This window comes from Electrona antarctica (genome assembly GCF_951216825.1).
Source record: "Electrona antarctica genome assembly, chromosome: 22".
Lineage (NCBI taxonomy): Eukaryota > Metazoa > Chordata > Actinopteri > Myctophiformes > Myctophidae > Electrona > Electrona antarctica.
In genome coordinates, this window is record NC_136805.1 from 38,628,544 (window position 1) to 38,646,181 (window position 17,638).

The window sequence follows — 17,638 nt, forward strand, 5'->3', positions numbered from 1 at the left end:
GCTGGTTTGAAGTTTGAACCAAAATGCCGTGACGGTCACACACAGGACGAATGTATAGCTGCGACATATATATATTATTTATATATATTACATATATTTTCATATATTTTCATCTCTGTCGGATGGAAACCTCATTATGTCCAAAACTGTTAACATTTCAGGATTCATATAATAATAATAATAATAATAATAATAATTCGAAAGCATCAAAAGTAGCAGATGCTCAAACTCAAAACTTTGTCCGTTTTCGCACACGCTTGTAGATCTGCCACTTTTGATATGTTTGTGTGATGCTGTAGTATGATCAAGTGGGGCGTTCATTTACGAAAAATCCCACCCGTGTGAACTGAGTGGTGCAACTCCCCCCCTTACACCAACCCCCCCCCCCCCTCTCTCTCTCGCGCGCGCTCTCATTAGCAGGCAACAGTGCAGCACTATTTCTCTCTCTCTGTTTCTGGCGCGACAGCGCCCCTACTGGTACTCATGAGTCACACATGAGTCACACACAAACATGCACCACTCAAAAATAAAGAAGAAAAAAAAAATATATAAATTAGAATCTGGAGATGGGAGGTTTCTGCCCGACACAGCGACGATTTGTAACGGTATTAAGTGGAAGAACTCACAGTCAGCATTTGTGTGTGTGTGTGTGTGTGTGTGTGTGTGTGTGTGTGTGTGTGTGTGTGTGCGTGTGTTTATTTGCAGAGTATCTTTGCTCAGTTCCAGTTCAGCAGTGAGCGCGTGCTTCCGTCGGATGCTTTGCGGAGCGCGCTGGCCAAGACCTTCCAGGACGAACAGCGCTTTCAGCTGGGAATCATGGATGACGCCGCAGAGTGCTTCGTGAGTCACCAACCACACGCACGCGCACGCACACACACACACACACACACACACACACACACGCACGCACGCACACACACACTCGTTCAACCTTTCCATGAGACTCTCAGAGAGATCATTGAGGGAGACCCTCATTCACAATGATGCCGAATATTACACATAATAACATACGAGAACAACACAGAAAGACAATTGTGTTGACCACGATCAGTTTAAACAGTTGCATACAATACATGAACGGTTATTTACTGTAAGTAAATTCCTAAAATGGCCGATATTATTTTAGTTTAGGATGTTCTGCAAGAAAGCAGCCTTTCCCCAGTTCAGATTTTTAAGAAGAGGAACCAGAAGGACGAGACATTCGCTAGAGCGAGATAGAATGCGACTATAGGGGTTCTGACGTAACATGGGTGGAGTCATGCACGCACGCCACGCACGTACGCACGCACAAACAGATGGAAGAGAGAGCAGGTTGTTAGCGTTATAAGGTCAGTGGGAGGCTGCAGTCCAGGACAGGACAGGACAGGACAGGACAGGACAGGACAGGACAGGACAGGACAGGACAGGACAGGACAGGACAGGACAGGACAGGACAGGACAGGACAGGACAGGACAGGACAGGACAGAAGAGAGAGCAGGTTGTTAGCGTTATAAGGTCAGTGGGAGGCTTCAATGTGTCCAGGACAGGACAGGACAGGACAGGACAGGACAGGACAGGACAGGACAGGACAGGACAGGACAGGACAGGACAGGACAGGACAGGACAGGACAGGACAGATCCTCTGTCTGCGCTGTTGGAATGAATGAACTCCATGGCCTTTTTTTTTGCTGCAGTCTGGTATAATAATTTGTAGTAAGTTGGACTGCATGGCGTGCGTTTCGCCAAGCGAGGACCGCATGCAAACAGCAGCAGCAGCAGCAGCATCAATCAAGAACCGATTTATTGAACGGAAACCAAACGAAAACTAATGGGATGTTTTGTGAGATTGCTGTGGGTCTTCGATTGTTGTTGTTGTTATTGTTGTTGTTGTGGGGAGGCTTTACAGCAGTGGTTCCCAAACTTTTGGACCCCCAAATTGACACTCATTAGCTCGCGGACCCCCATTAGAAAAGATATGCCAGGGACCCCCCTCTATAAGAGATGTTTACGGCTCTAGCAGTGATTCTCAACCATTTTATTTGATTATATGCATTAGGCTATACGGACCTCCATTTAATGGCATTTCTACTTCTGGGACCCCAAAGTATATTGTAAAATTCAATGTTAATTTAATGCTGAGAGTGTACAAATGGAACTTTATACACTCTCTCAAAGTTAACACTCTCTCAAAGTTAGCTCCAGCTATGGGCATCAAAACGTACTTGAAGTACAAAAAGTAGTAGAAAATTGTACTTAACTACAGTATGTACTTGTACTTGTTACTTCACACCACTGCATACTTACAGACTAGAGCAGTGCTTCCCAAAGTGGGGTCCGGGGACCCCCAGGGGTCCTTGAGAGAGTTCCAGGGGGCCCCCCAGCTAAATGATAGTTTGGAACCAAATGGACCTTTATGGGTCCATTTGAGTATACAAATGGAACCTATAACAAAAAAACATCGCATGGATGCACCTGGGACGCATCTTCAGGGATGTATCCCAAGGTCATCAGGGTTTTGGGTCTCTCGAACATCATACCCCTCACTCGGGTGACCCAGTGATCAAGTCCCGACTTACGTCCCATCTACCCTCAATCAGTGACTAGGGCAAAACCAGGGCTACGCAATCCGTTGGAACTACTCCAGAACTACTCTGCATGCCAGGGCTGGGAGGTACGCTTCTGGCGCATGGAAGGACTATAGGCTCTGTGTGGGTTGACTCCTGTCCTGTCCAGGCCCCTCCTACGTCTCACCAGGTCCACTCCTGCTCTCACCAGGCCCAGGACCTTTGCGTTAGCATAATGTTAACCCATTTTGGGGCGGGAACCCCTTTTGGTGTTAGCATTGATGTTATGCTTTAGCTATTGAAAAATAGCAGATCTACAAGCTCATAGCGCATGAACTTGTAGGTCTGCTATTTTTGAAAAATCGTAAAAATGCGGCACAAATCTTTGAATATATATTCTTTCAGAGCAAACGTTTTTTATATTTCGACGTCAGGCCTAAATGGGTTAATTTGGGGCGTCCTTGACATGAAAAAGTTTGGGAACCACTGCAGAAGTGTTGCCTGGTGTCTTGAGCTGTCCTATAAGACAGAAAAACAGCCCATTTCACCTGACATTCACAAGAGCCTGGACGCCATGATGAGAATCATTTCCTATTCGTCTGTCACGTGGCGCCGGTATCCCGGCAGGGTGTCACTGGCTAATCCCGGCACCCGAGGCGAGATCACCATCTTCACGGGAAATTACACTTTAATTTTGTTGTCAATCACAATGTTATGCAAGTGAAGAAAGCAGCATGCGTTGCAACACCATTTTGCGGTTTTGAAATGATGAAACACGAAACGTACTACTGACTGCCTATAGGTTGCCTATGTCTAGAACATGCCCCTGCGACGTGTGTGCGTGTGTGTGTGCGTGTGTGTGTGTGTGTGTGTGTGTGAGGATGCATGCATGCGTGTGCTTAAAGGCTATGGATTGCGTTTATCTAGGTAGGGAGCCATCGATACAGATAATTGCTTCCCAGCTAACAAGGGATGGTGCAATCAGTCAAGAGAGAGAGAGGGGCGAGAGAGAGTTGGAGAGAGGGGGCGGGGGGGGGGGGGGGGAGGGGGTGTAGGGCGGCAGGGCACATTGAACAATGAAGTGCTTCAGTTTATTTTGAATGAGGTAAGGTGAGGACTCAGTATACACACACACTGCAACGTAGAGTCGTTCCCCTGTATTCAATATGCTAATAATATTCATCAGTGACTTTAATTTCAATTTCACAAAAAAACCCAAAAAATCTCCATGAATTCAAGGCTTCATGGGGAGTGTAATCGATAGAAAATAAGTAATTATTTGGGCGAACTATACGCCTTTCTTTTTTTCTTTCCTTCTATACTCCAAAAGTCCATACTTTGAGCGAGCGCATGTGCGTGCGTGCAAAGTGTGCGTGCGTGCAAAGTGTGTGTGTGTGTGTGTGTGTGCGTGCAAAGTGTGTGTGTGTGTGTGTGACTGAGAGTCGCTGTATGATCGATTGCCAGTAAATGTGTTCAGTCAGGGAATCGGGCAGCTTCCTATGAAATATAGATGCTGTTCCCTCAATCAGATTAACAAGAGCACGCACACGCACACGCACACGCACACACACACACACACACACGCACACGCACATGCACACACACACACACACACACACACACACACACACACACACACACACACACACACACACACACACACACACACACACACACACACACACATAGAGTGCACACTCTCGTTCATCGTGTGTGTGTGTGTGTGTGTTTCATTAGGAGAACCTGCTGATGAGGATCCACTTCCACATCAGTGCAGAGAGCAGAGAGGACATCTGTACAGCTAAACACTGTATACCACACCAGAAGTTTGCTATGACGCTGTTTGAACAGGTGAGATGCACGCACGCGCACACGCGCACACGCACACACACACACACACACACACACACACACACACACACACACACACACACACACACACACACACAACCACGGGGAGGAAAATGAGGATTTTATCTGTTTGTGACATTGGCGCACAACTAAGTATAAAATAGTGATAACTCTATCCTCAACCCCTATAAACCTAACTTCTAAATGTCTAATTCTAAATTATCAAAACCTCACAACTTCACCAAAAACTGCTATGGACTATGAATTGGCCTTAAATTAGCGTTCAAAAAGCTGTGTCCCCATATAAAGCATAAGCTTTTATTTTGTCCATTTCCGGTTTGAACCGTTTTTTTACCAGCTGCAAAGCTGGTCATAGAATGGCTATGAAACTTGCACGACCAGACCGACACCGGTAGTCAGTGGGTAAGTGGGTTGCCAAGGCCACTTATTTCCAGGCAAACTTGGCTGGTTTTGGCCCTCGCAGTTGCTTGGCTGTTTTTTGGAGGTTGGTTAGCGTATTTCTGTCACGACAGTTGGCAACACTGGCAACCATACTGACGAGTACTTCTTTTTTTTTTTTTAAATGTATTTTTATTGAGGCTCTGAGATTTCACAACTGTTCAATCACAATTCAATGTATATAGAACCACACATTTTTCTTTTTTCAACATAACATAGGAAAACAACAAGAACCACAATACAGACATTACAATGCAGACAAAAAACAAACACAAAACACAAAACGAGTACACCACAGTCTTGACATGATTACATTACAGGTCACCAGAGTCTTTGTTATTCACTACCGTTCAATAAGGTACATTGAAGCACAGTCTAGAAGGGTCCACTGTATCTAAGACTGGTTCCCATACCTTTGTGAACCCTTCCATGTTATCACGGAGGAGATAAGTCAGTTTCTCCAGAGGAACCACAGTCATTACCTCCTTGTACCAATCATCCAGTGTAGGAACGTCTCTATGAATCCAAAGCTTGAGTATAGTCTTCCTCGCTATGTATAAGAGTATTCCAACCAATTTGGCGTTGTGTCTGGTCCTTGCACTGGATACCTTAGCTGCTAGTACACACTGGAGAGGTGACAAGTTCAAATTATATCCAAGCAAGGTGTCCAGCTCATTCTTCACCTCATTCCAAAACACCTGTATCTTTGTACATTTCCAAAGCATATGCGCATATGTACCAACTTCCGTGTCACATTTATTACAGTTAGGAGAGCTGAGACCAAGCTTGCTTCTCAGTAGAGGTGTATAATGGAGTCTGTGTAAAATTTTGAATTGTCTTTCTCTATCATTATTGCAACTCAAAATAGTAAGTGTATTTCCTATAATTGTTGTCCAAGTATTGTCTTCTATCTGACATTCCAAGTCAATCTGCCACTGCCTTCGAATATGATCAGTGGAGTCTGACGAGTACTTCTGATTGCTGATTGGCTGCCTTGTCTCCAGCAACAACCTACGACATCCCATAGTCTGCACGCCATGAAGAAGAGACGCATCGCTGAACTTGTTATCATTGGCCTAACTGTAGGCCTAGATACATACATTTGAATGTGCAGTAAATAGGATGCACCACATTTATTCATTATGACCGGTTTGACAAGTAGAAATATAGGCCTCCGTATTTACATTTCATAGCACAAGTCTGGACATATACTGCAGCAGCTGGTTATTAATTCATAATGTATGAATTCTTGTTTTTCCACTGGATCGAAAAACGGGAGTGATATGAGGGGAAAGTGGACGCACAGCTGACCACCGTAATACATTGTTATTCAAAAAAGGCGTTATAAGGCGTCACCGGCACCGAGGTACATACGGAAATAGGCGTCAATGCTGCGTTTAAGCTGGCATCTACAAACATACAGGCCGTTCATTTTCAACAGAAGCCACGCAGCGACATGGATATACAAAGTCATCAGAACGTCTGTGGCTGCTACAAAAGCTGGTTTCAACTTCAGCTACAAAGACACTGAGATACAAATATGCTGTGTGGCTTTGCATCGTTTGTATCTGCCAGTGTGAATGCATAAGCGCCATTTACTCCACAAATCCTTTTGAACCAAAACACATTTCTCCAGGAAAATGTTCCTCACTGTATCTATTATTTCTCAAATTCCGCACGCACGCACGCACGTACGCACGCACGCACGCACGCACGCACGCACGCACGCACGCACGCACAAGGTGAACAGGCATTTGTCCAAGGTCCTCAACCCCTTTCAATTATTCATCAATTTTATAGTTTCTGCAATAATTCCTGCAGCCATTTACGCACGCACGCACACGCGTGCACACACACACACACACACACACACACACACACACACACACACACACACACACACACACACACACACACACACACACACACACACACACACACACACACACACACACACAGGCTGAAAATAAAATTCTAATAGAATATTTATGTTCTTTTGACATCAATATTCTATTAAGAGTTTATATTTGGTCGCAGGTGTGCTATTTTAGATTTAGGCTTGGGTGGTTAAAACTAGTATTGCGAGCCAGTTTACTGTTGCCTCCTGTATACAATACAGTCTGGAGCAACGGAAGCTCTGAAAATTAACAAGCGATAATAAAGCTAATGTGACACCTCCTCCTATTTGAAAAATAAAAATAAAAAATCATCTAAACATACATAGCTTGCTGCTAAGCAAAAATGAAAATTCTAAAATAAAATGTATATTTTCATATATTTTCGTGACGGAAAATGAGGACAGCTTCCGTTCTCGGATTGCAGGAGGTGCAGTTCCAGACTATATACGGTAGCGTTCAGAAATTGTGGAATAGTTGTCTGGCTACGCAAGACTATAGGTTAAAACTGACATGGCATATACTTACGTAGCCTATTTTTACGTGCGTGTGCGTGTGTATGTGTGTGTGTGTGTGTGTGTGTGTGTGTGTGTGTGTGTGTGTGTGTGTGTGTGTGTGTGTGTATGTGTGCGCGCGCGCTTGTAGTGTGTATGTAACAGTTGCGGAGCGACGTCGGACCCTCTGCCCTTCATTCAGATGGTGCACTACATCTCTACAACATCACTCTGGTAAGATAACACACAACAACACACACACACACACACACACACACACACACACACACACACGCACGTGCGCATGGCCGCACGTATGCACGCACACACTCATGCGCGCACGCACGCACACGCCAGGAAGTTCAAAGCGGTTACCGGTATATAAAAAAAAAAAAAAACTCCCAGGCTGCCAGTCAATGAAATAAGGAAAGGGTGGAAGTGATCAATCAGCACTTTGATTGATCGGCCCCAGAGGGTCCACATACAGAAGCCTATAAACAGAACACACACGCATGGGGGACAGAGGGTGAATGAGAGAGAGGAACGGGTGCCTATATATCTCTCCATCACAACAACACACGCTTCTGTGATGTTCCATTTTCAGGGGTCGGCAACCTTTTTTGAAATGAAGCGCAAACCTTTATATCTTGTAGATAGTCAGTGTGCCGTCCATGTCAACATTACGTTTCATTATGACAATACATCAAAATAAAACATGTTTCCAGCTGAGTTTCATTGTCCATATATAGGCTATACAATACAGTAACAGCCTTTGTTCTTCTTCAATAACTCACCTATCTCATCTCCCAGTAAAACTCGCGTCAGCAGGTTTTGCCGTGTGAACCGGTCGGGAGCGGATGATATGGTTACGTCATGTTGTAGTCATTGTTTTGTAGTCATGAGGCAGGAACCATCAATCCGGAAGTTCCTTTCCCTCAAACTGGAAGAATAACAATAAAAGCTCTCGTATAGCCTGCAGCTTTTATTGAGGAAATCGGGAATTGAGGGAAAAGGAAGTTCCAGATTGATGGTTCCTGCCTTATCGTTGTAGTTCCATAGAAACAAAAAGGAAAGGAAGAAGAAGGGACCCCTCTATTCTTCTTCTTCTTCTTCTGTATCTACACATACATCTACACACCTCAGATAAGATGTGTGTACTGTAACATGTACCATGTGATACTGTGGACATTGGTTAAGGTGTGAGAAAAACACAAACAAGGGCCAGTAGTGTCCTAGCCAGGGCCGGATCTACCATATATGGGCACCCGGCAGGGGCCCTTGGTAGGTGTAAGAGCCATTATGACTTTGACTATGTTAATTGACGATGTCAAAATGGGGACGTGGTCAGGACCATGGTTGCCATGGTTACAGGGGGTATTTAGCCCTGTCCCTGATTAGGCACAGGTGTTGCTGACAGGCAGAGGCACACTGTTTTAAACTGTGTTAGGCTGGTGGTCTCTGTATGCGTTAATTGTTTGCCGTTTCTGTTTATTTTATTGTATTTCTTTTCTAGACTGAAGTATAGGACTTTGGACTTTGAATAAATATGATTTAATACCAACTGAATGGGAACGTTTTGGACCTCAGTTCTTCTACACACGTCTGAACATCCTCCCTGGCCGTCGGCAACCACGTAGTGCCAAAGTATTGGACTTGGGCACTACAGTAGGGATGGAGCTCGTTAAGGTTTTATTGATAACGATCACCTTATCGAGCAGGCTTATTGAGCCGGGTCCTTATCGAGCCCACTATCGAGCATTGCTATTATTTTGTGGAAAGAACAGAACCTTATTTGTATTGGCCAGTTGTGAGAGTTTGTATGCCAATAAACAGTTCTAAGGTGTATACACATTACACACTTACACACAGACACACACACAGACAGACAGACAGACAGACAGACAGACAGACAGACAGACAGACAGACAGACAGACAGACAGACAGACAGACAGACAGACAGACAGACAGACAGACAGACAGACAGACAGACAGACAGACAGACAGACACACACATACACACAATATGCTCGGCACAAGAGTATTGTCTTATTTAATGAAGCAACGTTTCGGTCACTAGGGACCTTCCTCACTAGGGACCTTCCTGCCGAGCAGATACACAGTGTGCGGGTGTACCTTATTGCTTTCATTGGTACTACTGAATCTGACAGTGGACTAGTGAATCAAACTAGCGTTTGCGATTTTACCGTAGGGTGTACTCTCGAGTCGAGTCGAGTCTCCCAGTGAGGAGCATGGACAGAGTTAGCCTGGCTAATAAGCCAGACTCAAATCACACTGTCGTGTGGTATTTGAGTCTGGAGATGCTGTGTATGGATCTTGTTTCCCGGGGGGGCGGGTTCAAACATTTTCTCTTTTTTTTTTTTTTTAAGATATTTTTTTTGCGGCTTACGCCTTTTATTGTTTTTTTTTTTTTTGAAGGGACAGACAGTAGGCTGACAGGAAACGGGAGAGAGATGGGGGAAGACATGCAGTAAAGGCCGTGTCGGGCTCGGGAGTCGAACCCGCGGCACACTGCGACTGGATTACCAGTCGGGTGCCCAGACGGTTACGCCACCGCCTGGGCAAACATTTTCTCTTTGACGCAATTGGTCAGAGCTACTGTCAGTCAAAGGTCTCAAGCATTGAACGTCACTGTACCAAAGCCCGCCCATATTGCATACCGTGTACCGATTGGCCACACCAGTTCTCTGGTGTAGGAAATGGGTGTACAATTGAGCCTCTCCAGACCGTAATCCGCCGGCAGGCAATTTCTTTTGCCAACGGCTGATTCGGTCTGGCTTATTAGCCAGGCATGGACAGAGTGGCGCTGGCCGATTGACGTATCAGCAACAACATGGCTATACGTATACAGTACGTGACAGGTGATGAAATACGAGTCAACAGCCTGCTGGCCAGACCGAGTATAGCGGAGTGGCAAAAACAATTCACGGAACGCAGCGAAGCAGCCCATGGAAGCCAGGCTATACCAGTGTCCTAGCCCTTTTAAAGTAAATGTAACTTGTTACTACACGCCTCTGATGGACCATCTCCTGGGAGTCTGCTGAAGGCTGAGTGTGTGTGTGTGTGTGTGGCGGTGGTGGGGGGTGGGGGTGGGTCATGTACACGTATGTGTGGAGTGGTTTTTGCTGTATGCCACTAAAGAGAACAGAGTGAACGTGGGCGCGAAACAGCCAGACAAGCATGGAGGATGAGAGAGAGAGGGAGAACACACTCTAATTGTTATCCTTAAAGGAATTGCTTCAGCACGCACGCACGCACGCACGCACGCACGCACGCACGCACGCACGCACACAGAGTACTGTACTGTTCATTTCACTGTAACTCAAAGCTGAATATTTTTCCGTGCTGTGTTTTATTGCACAGCAGTTCATGAATTTAGTGTTTTCTGTTGTTGTGGGGAATGCTTTCAGTGAAAACGGCAGATCGACAAGCTTGTCCATCTGCCGTTTTATGCGAAAGCTTTCACCACAGTAAGGATGCTGGGTTAATAACTATTATTACTATTATATCTAAATGTTTTTTGTGTTCTTTATTTTATATATTTTATGGAGGGACAGACAGTAGGCTGACAGGAAATGGGGAGAGAGATGGGGGGGGGGAGACATGCAGTAAAGGCGTGGAACCCGCGGCACACTGCCAGACTGGATCACCAGCCAAGGTGCCTGGACCACTGAGCCATGGCCCAGGCTGTTAATAACTATTTTTAATTGGATTTAAATGTCCTGTTTTAGGAGCGGGATTCTTTTGGACTTTGTCTTTATGCTTTCATTTTGAGGCAAAAGACTCAGGGGGGTGGCCATAATAATGAATTGCATTTTTATAGCGCTTTTCCAAGTGCTCAAAGCGCTTTACAATGGTTCATTCATCCATACAGTACATTGGGAGGTGAAGCGGCGAACAGTCGATGCCAGCGTCCTCACTTCCCACATTCACACACCAATGGTGGCGAGCTCATACCGACCGACTCATTGGAGGCCATGTAGGGTTCAGTGTCTTGCCCAAGGACACTTCGACATGTGGACAGGAGGAGCCGGCATTCGAACCGCCGACCCAGGGATCATTGGACGACCTGCTCTACCTCCTGAGCCACAGCCATAGTTAGTTAGTCATAGACATAGAATGGTAGACCCCTCCTTTAGCTCTGGGGTGTCTCGTATCTTGGCTGCCATCTTACATGGAAGGAAGCCAGCAGAAGCTTCCCCGTGCGTCAAAAGTCAAAGTCAAACGATTTGTCACACACGTTACCGCAGTGAAATTTGTTCTTCGCATTTGACCCCATCTCTTGGAGCGGTGAGCCGCAGCCAAGGAGCGGTGAGCTGCAGCCGTGCCGCACTCGGGAATCATTTGATTAGTTGATTTGACCCCCCCAATCCAACGCTTTGATGCTGAGTGCCAAGCAGGGAGGCATTGGGTCCCATTTTGTACAGTCTTTGGTATGACCCGGCCGGGGATCGAACCCCCACCCTCCCAGCTTCAGGGCGGACACTCTAACCACAAGGCCACTGTCTGGTCACAGAGCGGACGTTCGTTAGACCAGTCAGAGGCAGGTGGGGGGCAGGTCTTATAGTCACTTGAGTGGCAGTCTTCCGCTTGACTTCCGCCTTGCTTATGCTTCCATGCAATAGAGCAGGGTTCCCCAATAGGCGGCCCGCGGGCCATTTGCGGCCCGCGGAGCGCCCCCTTGTGGCCCCTAGAAGAATTTAAAAAAAAAATGTTTTGTTTTGGAAGGGTGTCCCAGATATAAATGGCATTAAATGGGGGTCAGTAGCGTATGCATGTCAAACTGGGCACACCCTCAAGAACCACTGGTGGTCCCCGGACCACTGGTTGAGAACCATTTTTTATTAATTAATGAAAAAATAAAAAACCCAATTCTTTGCGCGTGCGGACTCGGCCCCCAGCCTGGTTCCCTAGTCAAAATATGGCCCTTGAGGAAAATGTATTGGGGAACCCTGCAATAGAGCGTCGCAGTTTCATGACGACGCCAGGCCCAGGAAATAATTCCCAATGCATTTTCCCCATAGACATTTCAAAAAGTATTTATTTAAAGACCTTTTAAGTGCCGTACAAAGCCAACTCGAGTCGTGACAAATCATGACAATAAACACAATATTTTGGACCAAACAAATAATAAAACAAAGAAGAAAAACAAGAAAAAAAGTGTTGTAACCTCCCATTTTCTTCTTCTTTCTAATTATTTGTTTCGGCCCGAAAAATTTTGTTTGTTGTCATGATTTCTCACAACTCCAGTTGGCTTTGTACGAGGCTTAAAAGGGTCTTTAAATAAATACTTTTTGAAATGTCTATGAGGAAAATGAACGGGGAATCATTTCCTGGGCCCTGGCAGTAGACTGCGACGCTCTATACAGGTCGCTCCGATGAATTTGCAGCGGACAAAGAGGTGTCTGGCTCTTTTATATCTATGTAGTTAGTGGGCAGTCACTCAGAGGCCGTGTGGTAATCAAAAGGTCAGCGGTTCACCTCCCAGTCCTCTTACGTGTCAAAGTGTCCCTGAGCAAGACACTTGACTGCACTTAGCCCCTTATAACTGCTCCCTAGGTGGTTAGTTGCCCAGTGCTCCTGATAGACTGACCATGTCACACAGGTGTGTGCAAATGTACTGTGACAAATGTGGCAAAACAGTGAAAGGTTACTCTATCTATCTATCTATCTATCTATCTATCTATCTATCTATCTATCTATCTACTGTACAGTATATGTAGCAGACTGTCTCACAACCTCAGCCTGATGACCCAAAACTCTTAACCCATTTTGACCTGAGATCAGATTCTAAAAATGTCTTCTAAATCCTGACAGTTTTCTGAAAAAGCTATATTTCTATGTCAGTCGTTCTTCGATTTTTCAAAAATAGCAGACCTACAAGTTCATAGCGCGGCACTCGGTGCCGCGCTATGAGCTTGTAGATCTGCTATTTTTCAATAGCTAAAGCATAATGCTAACACCAAAAGGGGTTCCCACTTCCCACCCAAAATGGGTTAATATCTCCCCCAAGCCATAGGGAATTCACTTTGGCTTAGTGGTTAAGATATAGGCTTTCCAAGTGGGAGACTCGAGTTCAAATCCCGGGCGTTACATTGGTGCCGTGAACCCGTATAGGGTTTCCCCGTGGGAGGAGGTCAAACGAGGGGTGAGCGTCGCAGAGTCACAACCTCAGCCCGATGAGCTAAGAGTCTAATATATCCACCCCGAGACACAGCGAATTCCCTTTGGCTTAGTGGTGAAAACGTCGGCTTTCCACGAGGGAGACCAAGGTTTGAATCCTGGGCGTTATATACATATCTATCTATTGTATTGCCTTATTGTTGAAATGTGCTATAATAAACTTGCAGTGCCTTATTTCTAACAAATATTAAGAATTCAACCAAAATATCGAATAAACCGTAATGGCAGCTGTAAATTAACCCATTTTGGGCGGGAACCCCTTTTGGTGTTAGCATTATGTTATGCGTTAGCTATTGAAAAATAGCAGATCTACAAGCTCATAGCGCGCCACCGAGTGGCGCGCTACGAGCTTGTAGGTCTGCTATTTTTGAAAAATCAAAGAACGACTGACATAGAAACATAGCTTTTTCAGAAAACTGTCAGGATGTAGAAGACATTTTTAGAATCTGATCTCAGGTCAAAATGGGTTAAGTTTTCAGAAAAAAAGTCAATATAGCAGCAAAATGCTGAGACAGCCAGTACAGTATAAATATGACATATTAGAAGATGCTTGATGTTTTTCTTTGCCTCTGCTGAGTCTACCGTCGATACCACGCTCGGTTTTAAAGCGTACAGGTTTGTTTTCCGTTTTGTTTCATTTCGTTTGGTTGGTTATTGGAATTGATCTCACGTTTAAACGTATAAATCATCATCATATATAGCCTTGTAATTCATCTCTTCAATGACTCCAGCCTTCTTTTTTTGTATGGATGCAGAGAGCAGACATAATATATTATTTGGAAATTCTCTTGTGTTTTTCAGGCCCTTAGCTGAGAGAGCGATGAAGCAAGAGACCCTCAATTATTTTTCATATAGATTTCATAGATGGCTTCATAGATTGTTTTTGTTTTTTGTGGCTTTTCTGCATTTATTGATAGTTTCAAGTGAAGAGTGACAGGACAGAGGGAGAGAGAGAGAGATGGGGAGAGACACGCAGCAAAGGTCGTCATGAACGGGACTCGAACACGCAACGCGCTGTCAGGCCAGAGCCTATAGGCCAGGGGTTCCCAAACTTATTTGGACCAGGTACCCCTTTTAGGGTAGACATTTTTCCAGGTACCTCCTCATCTGAAGCGGCCGCAGAAACCTTACAAGTGTCCTGAGTCTTTTTGTTGTTTCTGCAGCATGCGTCCTGCTGTTACTGTTTGGGGTCACGACAGGTTGACTGATGTTGTAGTTTTAGTAATCATGTCAGCTATTGGCCCAAAGCAAACATGGGAGAAACACAATGAACACAAAAAATACGTTTATTGCGCAACTTGGCAGAAATGACCACGTAGATAAACAGAATTTTAATGTTAAAAAAGTTTTAAAAAAAAAGATAGATTTGTTTTGCACTGTCATCACTGGTGCAAATTTACATTATTATTTTTTTTATTTTGTTTTGTTTACACATAATGGCAGATATTACCCAACCCACCCAACAGAGATATTCCATATCTATACATCATATTGTTTCCATTGATTATAGGGATTACAGTTGTTTATGTTCTTGTGGTTAATCTGCTGTGATCATCTCTAGGGGTACTCGTCTGTGTGGAGGGATTTCCGCCAACACAACGTCTCATGTTTAAGCACATGAATATGACGGATCAATACAACACACTTTACTTCCAAACCACCGAGAGGTTATACAGGAAATAAAGAAAAACATCCCCTGAGGTTCATATCGTGCTGTATTTGTGAAATACACACAGCCATTTAGTCAACAAAGGACTACAAAAGGACTTATTTTCTATCAATTACACACTCCATGAAGCCTTCAATTCATGGAGATAATTACGATGCCAATAATTTGATCGGGATGGAGCTTGATAACCATTACCTGAAAAAGATCGATAGAACATAAATATTTTGTGTGTGTGAATTACTCCTTCAATCACTTAGACTCACTTTACTGTACTTTGTTGTACGTCACTTACTAGGGCTAAAATAGCCGATCTACAAGCTCACAATACGCTTGAAGATCGGCTACGTTCGACTTGCGCGCACAGCACGCTGAGAAGTGAAAGCACGGCATAGGTTTCCTACACAGAGGGACATTCTTTCAGCCTAAGATGTTCAAGTTCAGGAGAGTTGGAAAGGAAAGGAAAGGAAAGGAAAGGAAAGGAAAGGAAAGGAAAGGAAAGGAAAGGAAAGGAAAGGAAAGGAAAGGAAAGGAAAGGAAAGGAAAGGAAAGGAAATGAAAGGAAGCATTTCTTTCAACATAGTCAAATGCTGATTTCATGTTCTGGAGAGAAGCCACCTTTTTCACAGACGGGTGAAAGGGCAGCGACCTGATTAATTTTCTGCCAAGGACAGGATTGGACGACTTTAATTAAATTTTAGATAGATGGGGGGGGTTGTTGTTTTTTTTCCAGCGTATACGTCATCGGTTATATTCCATCCAGGTCCCGGCCTAGCACCGATCGAAAAAGCTCAGATTGAGTTGATCATACAAAACATCAATGTTTTTGGAGCTCAATAAAAAAAAATGGCAACCGCGCTGGACCGTTTCAGCTGATCACTGACCATGTGTATATATAGGATGCACCCCTGAAATGCTTCCGTGTTCCTGGAAATGAGTCCATTTTGTTGGTCTCGCTTCCTAAAGGGACCGCATATAGGGCTAAAACCGTGGCGGTCTGAGCCATTTCTAGATGGTGCTGTTGGCCGTTGGGCAGTCAAAGAGTTTAAAATATATATATTCTTTAGATTTTGGAACGTCAAATATACTTTGTAGATGATAGCTCCTCTGCTGTTTTAATGTCCCACTGTTTAACTTTCTATTGTTAGTTTCCTCCTGCAGTTCTGTGCAAATAATGTGTGTCCCCCGTTCACAATGTCTATATGTTGTTGTGTGCGTGCGTGCGTGCGTGCGTGCGTGCGTGCGTGCGTGCGTGCGTGCGATGTGTGTGTGTGTGTGTGCCGTGCTGCAGCAACCAGGCGGTGAGGATGCTGGAGTGCAGGGAGAAGCCCACGCCTGACATGTTCGGAGAGCTGCTCCGCAATGCCAGCAACATGGGAGACCTGCGCAACTGCCCTGTGAGTGCACGCACGCACGCACGCACGCACGCACGCACGCACGCACGCACGCACGCACGCACGCACGCACACACGCACGCACGCACGCACGCACACGAGTCTGCACTAGTAAAAGACCACACACCTCTCTAGCGATGGTTAGGGTGATGCATTGACATGAGGATAGAATGAGAGAGTGCAGGAGATGAGAGATGAGATTCAGCATGGGGGTGTAAACGGGCCCAACACTTGGGGAAATAGCAGATCTACAAGCTCACAACGCCTCACAACACGAGGCGTTGTGAGCTTGTAGTCTGCTATTTTCAAAATTGTTGCCAGCTCCATATATGGATGTCAGAACAGGCTATAGTTCCATAAGGAGATCTATACTGTAGGGCTGATGTCAGGAACAGGACAGCTCCATATATGGATGTCAGAACAGGCTATAGTTCCATAAGGAGATCTATACTGTAGGGCTGATGTCAGGAACAGGACAGCTCCATATATGGAGATCTATAGAGCGTCGCAGTCCCGCCTCCTACCCTGGACCAGGAAATTAAATCCAATGCATTATTCTCATAGACATTTCTTAAAGTATTTATTTAAAGACGGTTACGCCGCGGACAAAGCCAACTCGAGTCGTGACAACTCATGACAACCCAAACAATATTTTGGACCAAACAAATAATTACAAAGAAGAAAAACAACAAAAAAAGTGTTGTAACCTGCCGTTTTTTTCTTCTTTCTAATTATTTGTTTGGTCCAAAATATTGTTTGTGTTGTCATGAGTTGTCACGACTCGAGTTGGCTTTGTCCGCGGCGTAACCGTCTTTAAATAAATACTTTAAGAAATGTCTATGAGAATAATGCATTGGGTTTCATTTCCTGGTCCATGGTAGGAGGCGGGACTGCGACGCTCTATAGGGGTGATGTCAGAACTACAGTGTTATGTCAGGAACAGGACAGCTCCATATATGGAGATCTATAGGGGTGATGTCAGAACTGCAGTGTTATGTCAGGAACAGGACAGCTCCATATATGGAGATCTATAGGGGTGATTTGGATTTGGGCCCTGTCCGGGAGCCTGCAAGGGAAGAGGCTTTTGTGCTGCTTCTGGACAACCGTGGGTCCCGACGGACTCGACACCGGGC

At 45.0% G+C, this 17,638-nt stretch overlaps 1 protein-coding gene across 1 annotated transcript in view; it reads left to right on the top strand.

Annotated features, from left to right (window-relative positions):
- Positions 1-17,638, top strand: part of usp54b (ubiquitin specific peptidase 54b) — a gene marked incomplete at its 5' end in the record, with an annotated part of 109,508 nt that overhangs the window by 40,243 nt on the left and 51,627 nt on the right. Inside the window, 4 exons of the mRNA XM_079492381.1 lie at positions 706-840; positions 4,282-4,395; positions 7,395-7,477; positions 16,403-16,508. Coding sequence (XP_079348507.1) covers positions 706-840; positions 4,282-4,395; positions 7,395-7,477; positions 16,403-16,508 — 438 coding nt within the window. The remainder of the gene's footprint in view (positions 1-705; positions 841-4,281; positions 4,396-7,394; positions 7,478-16,402; positions 16,509-17,638) is intronic.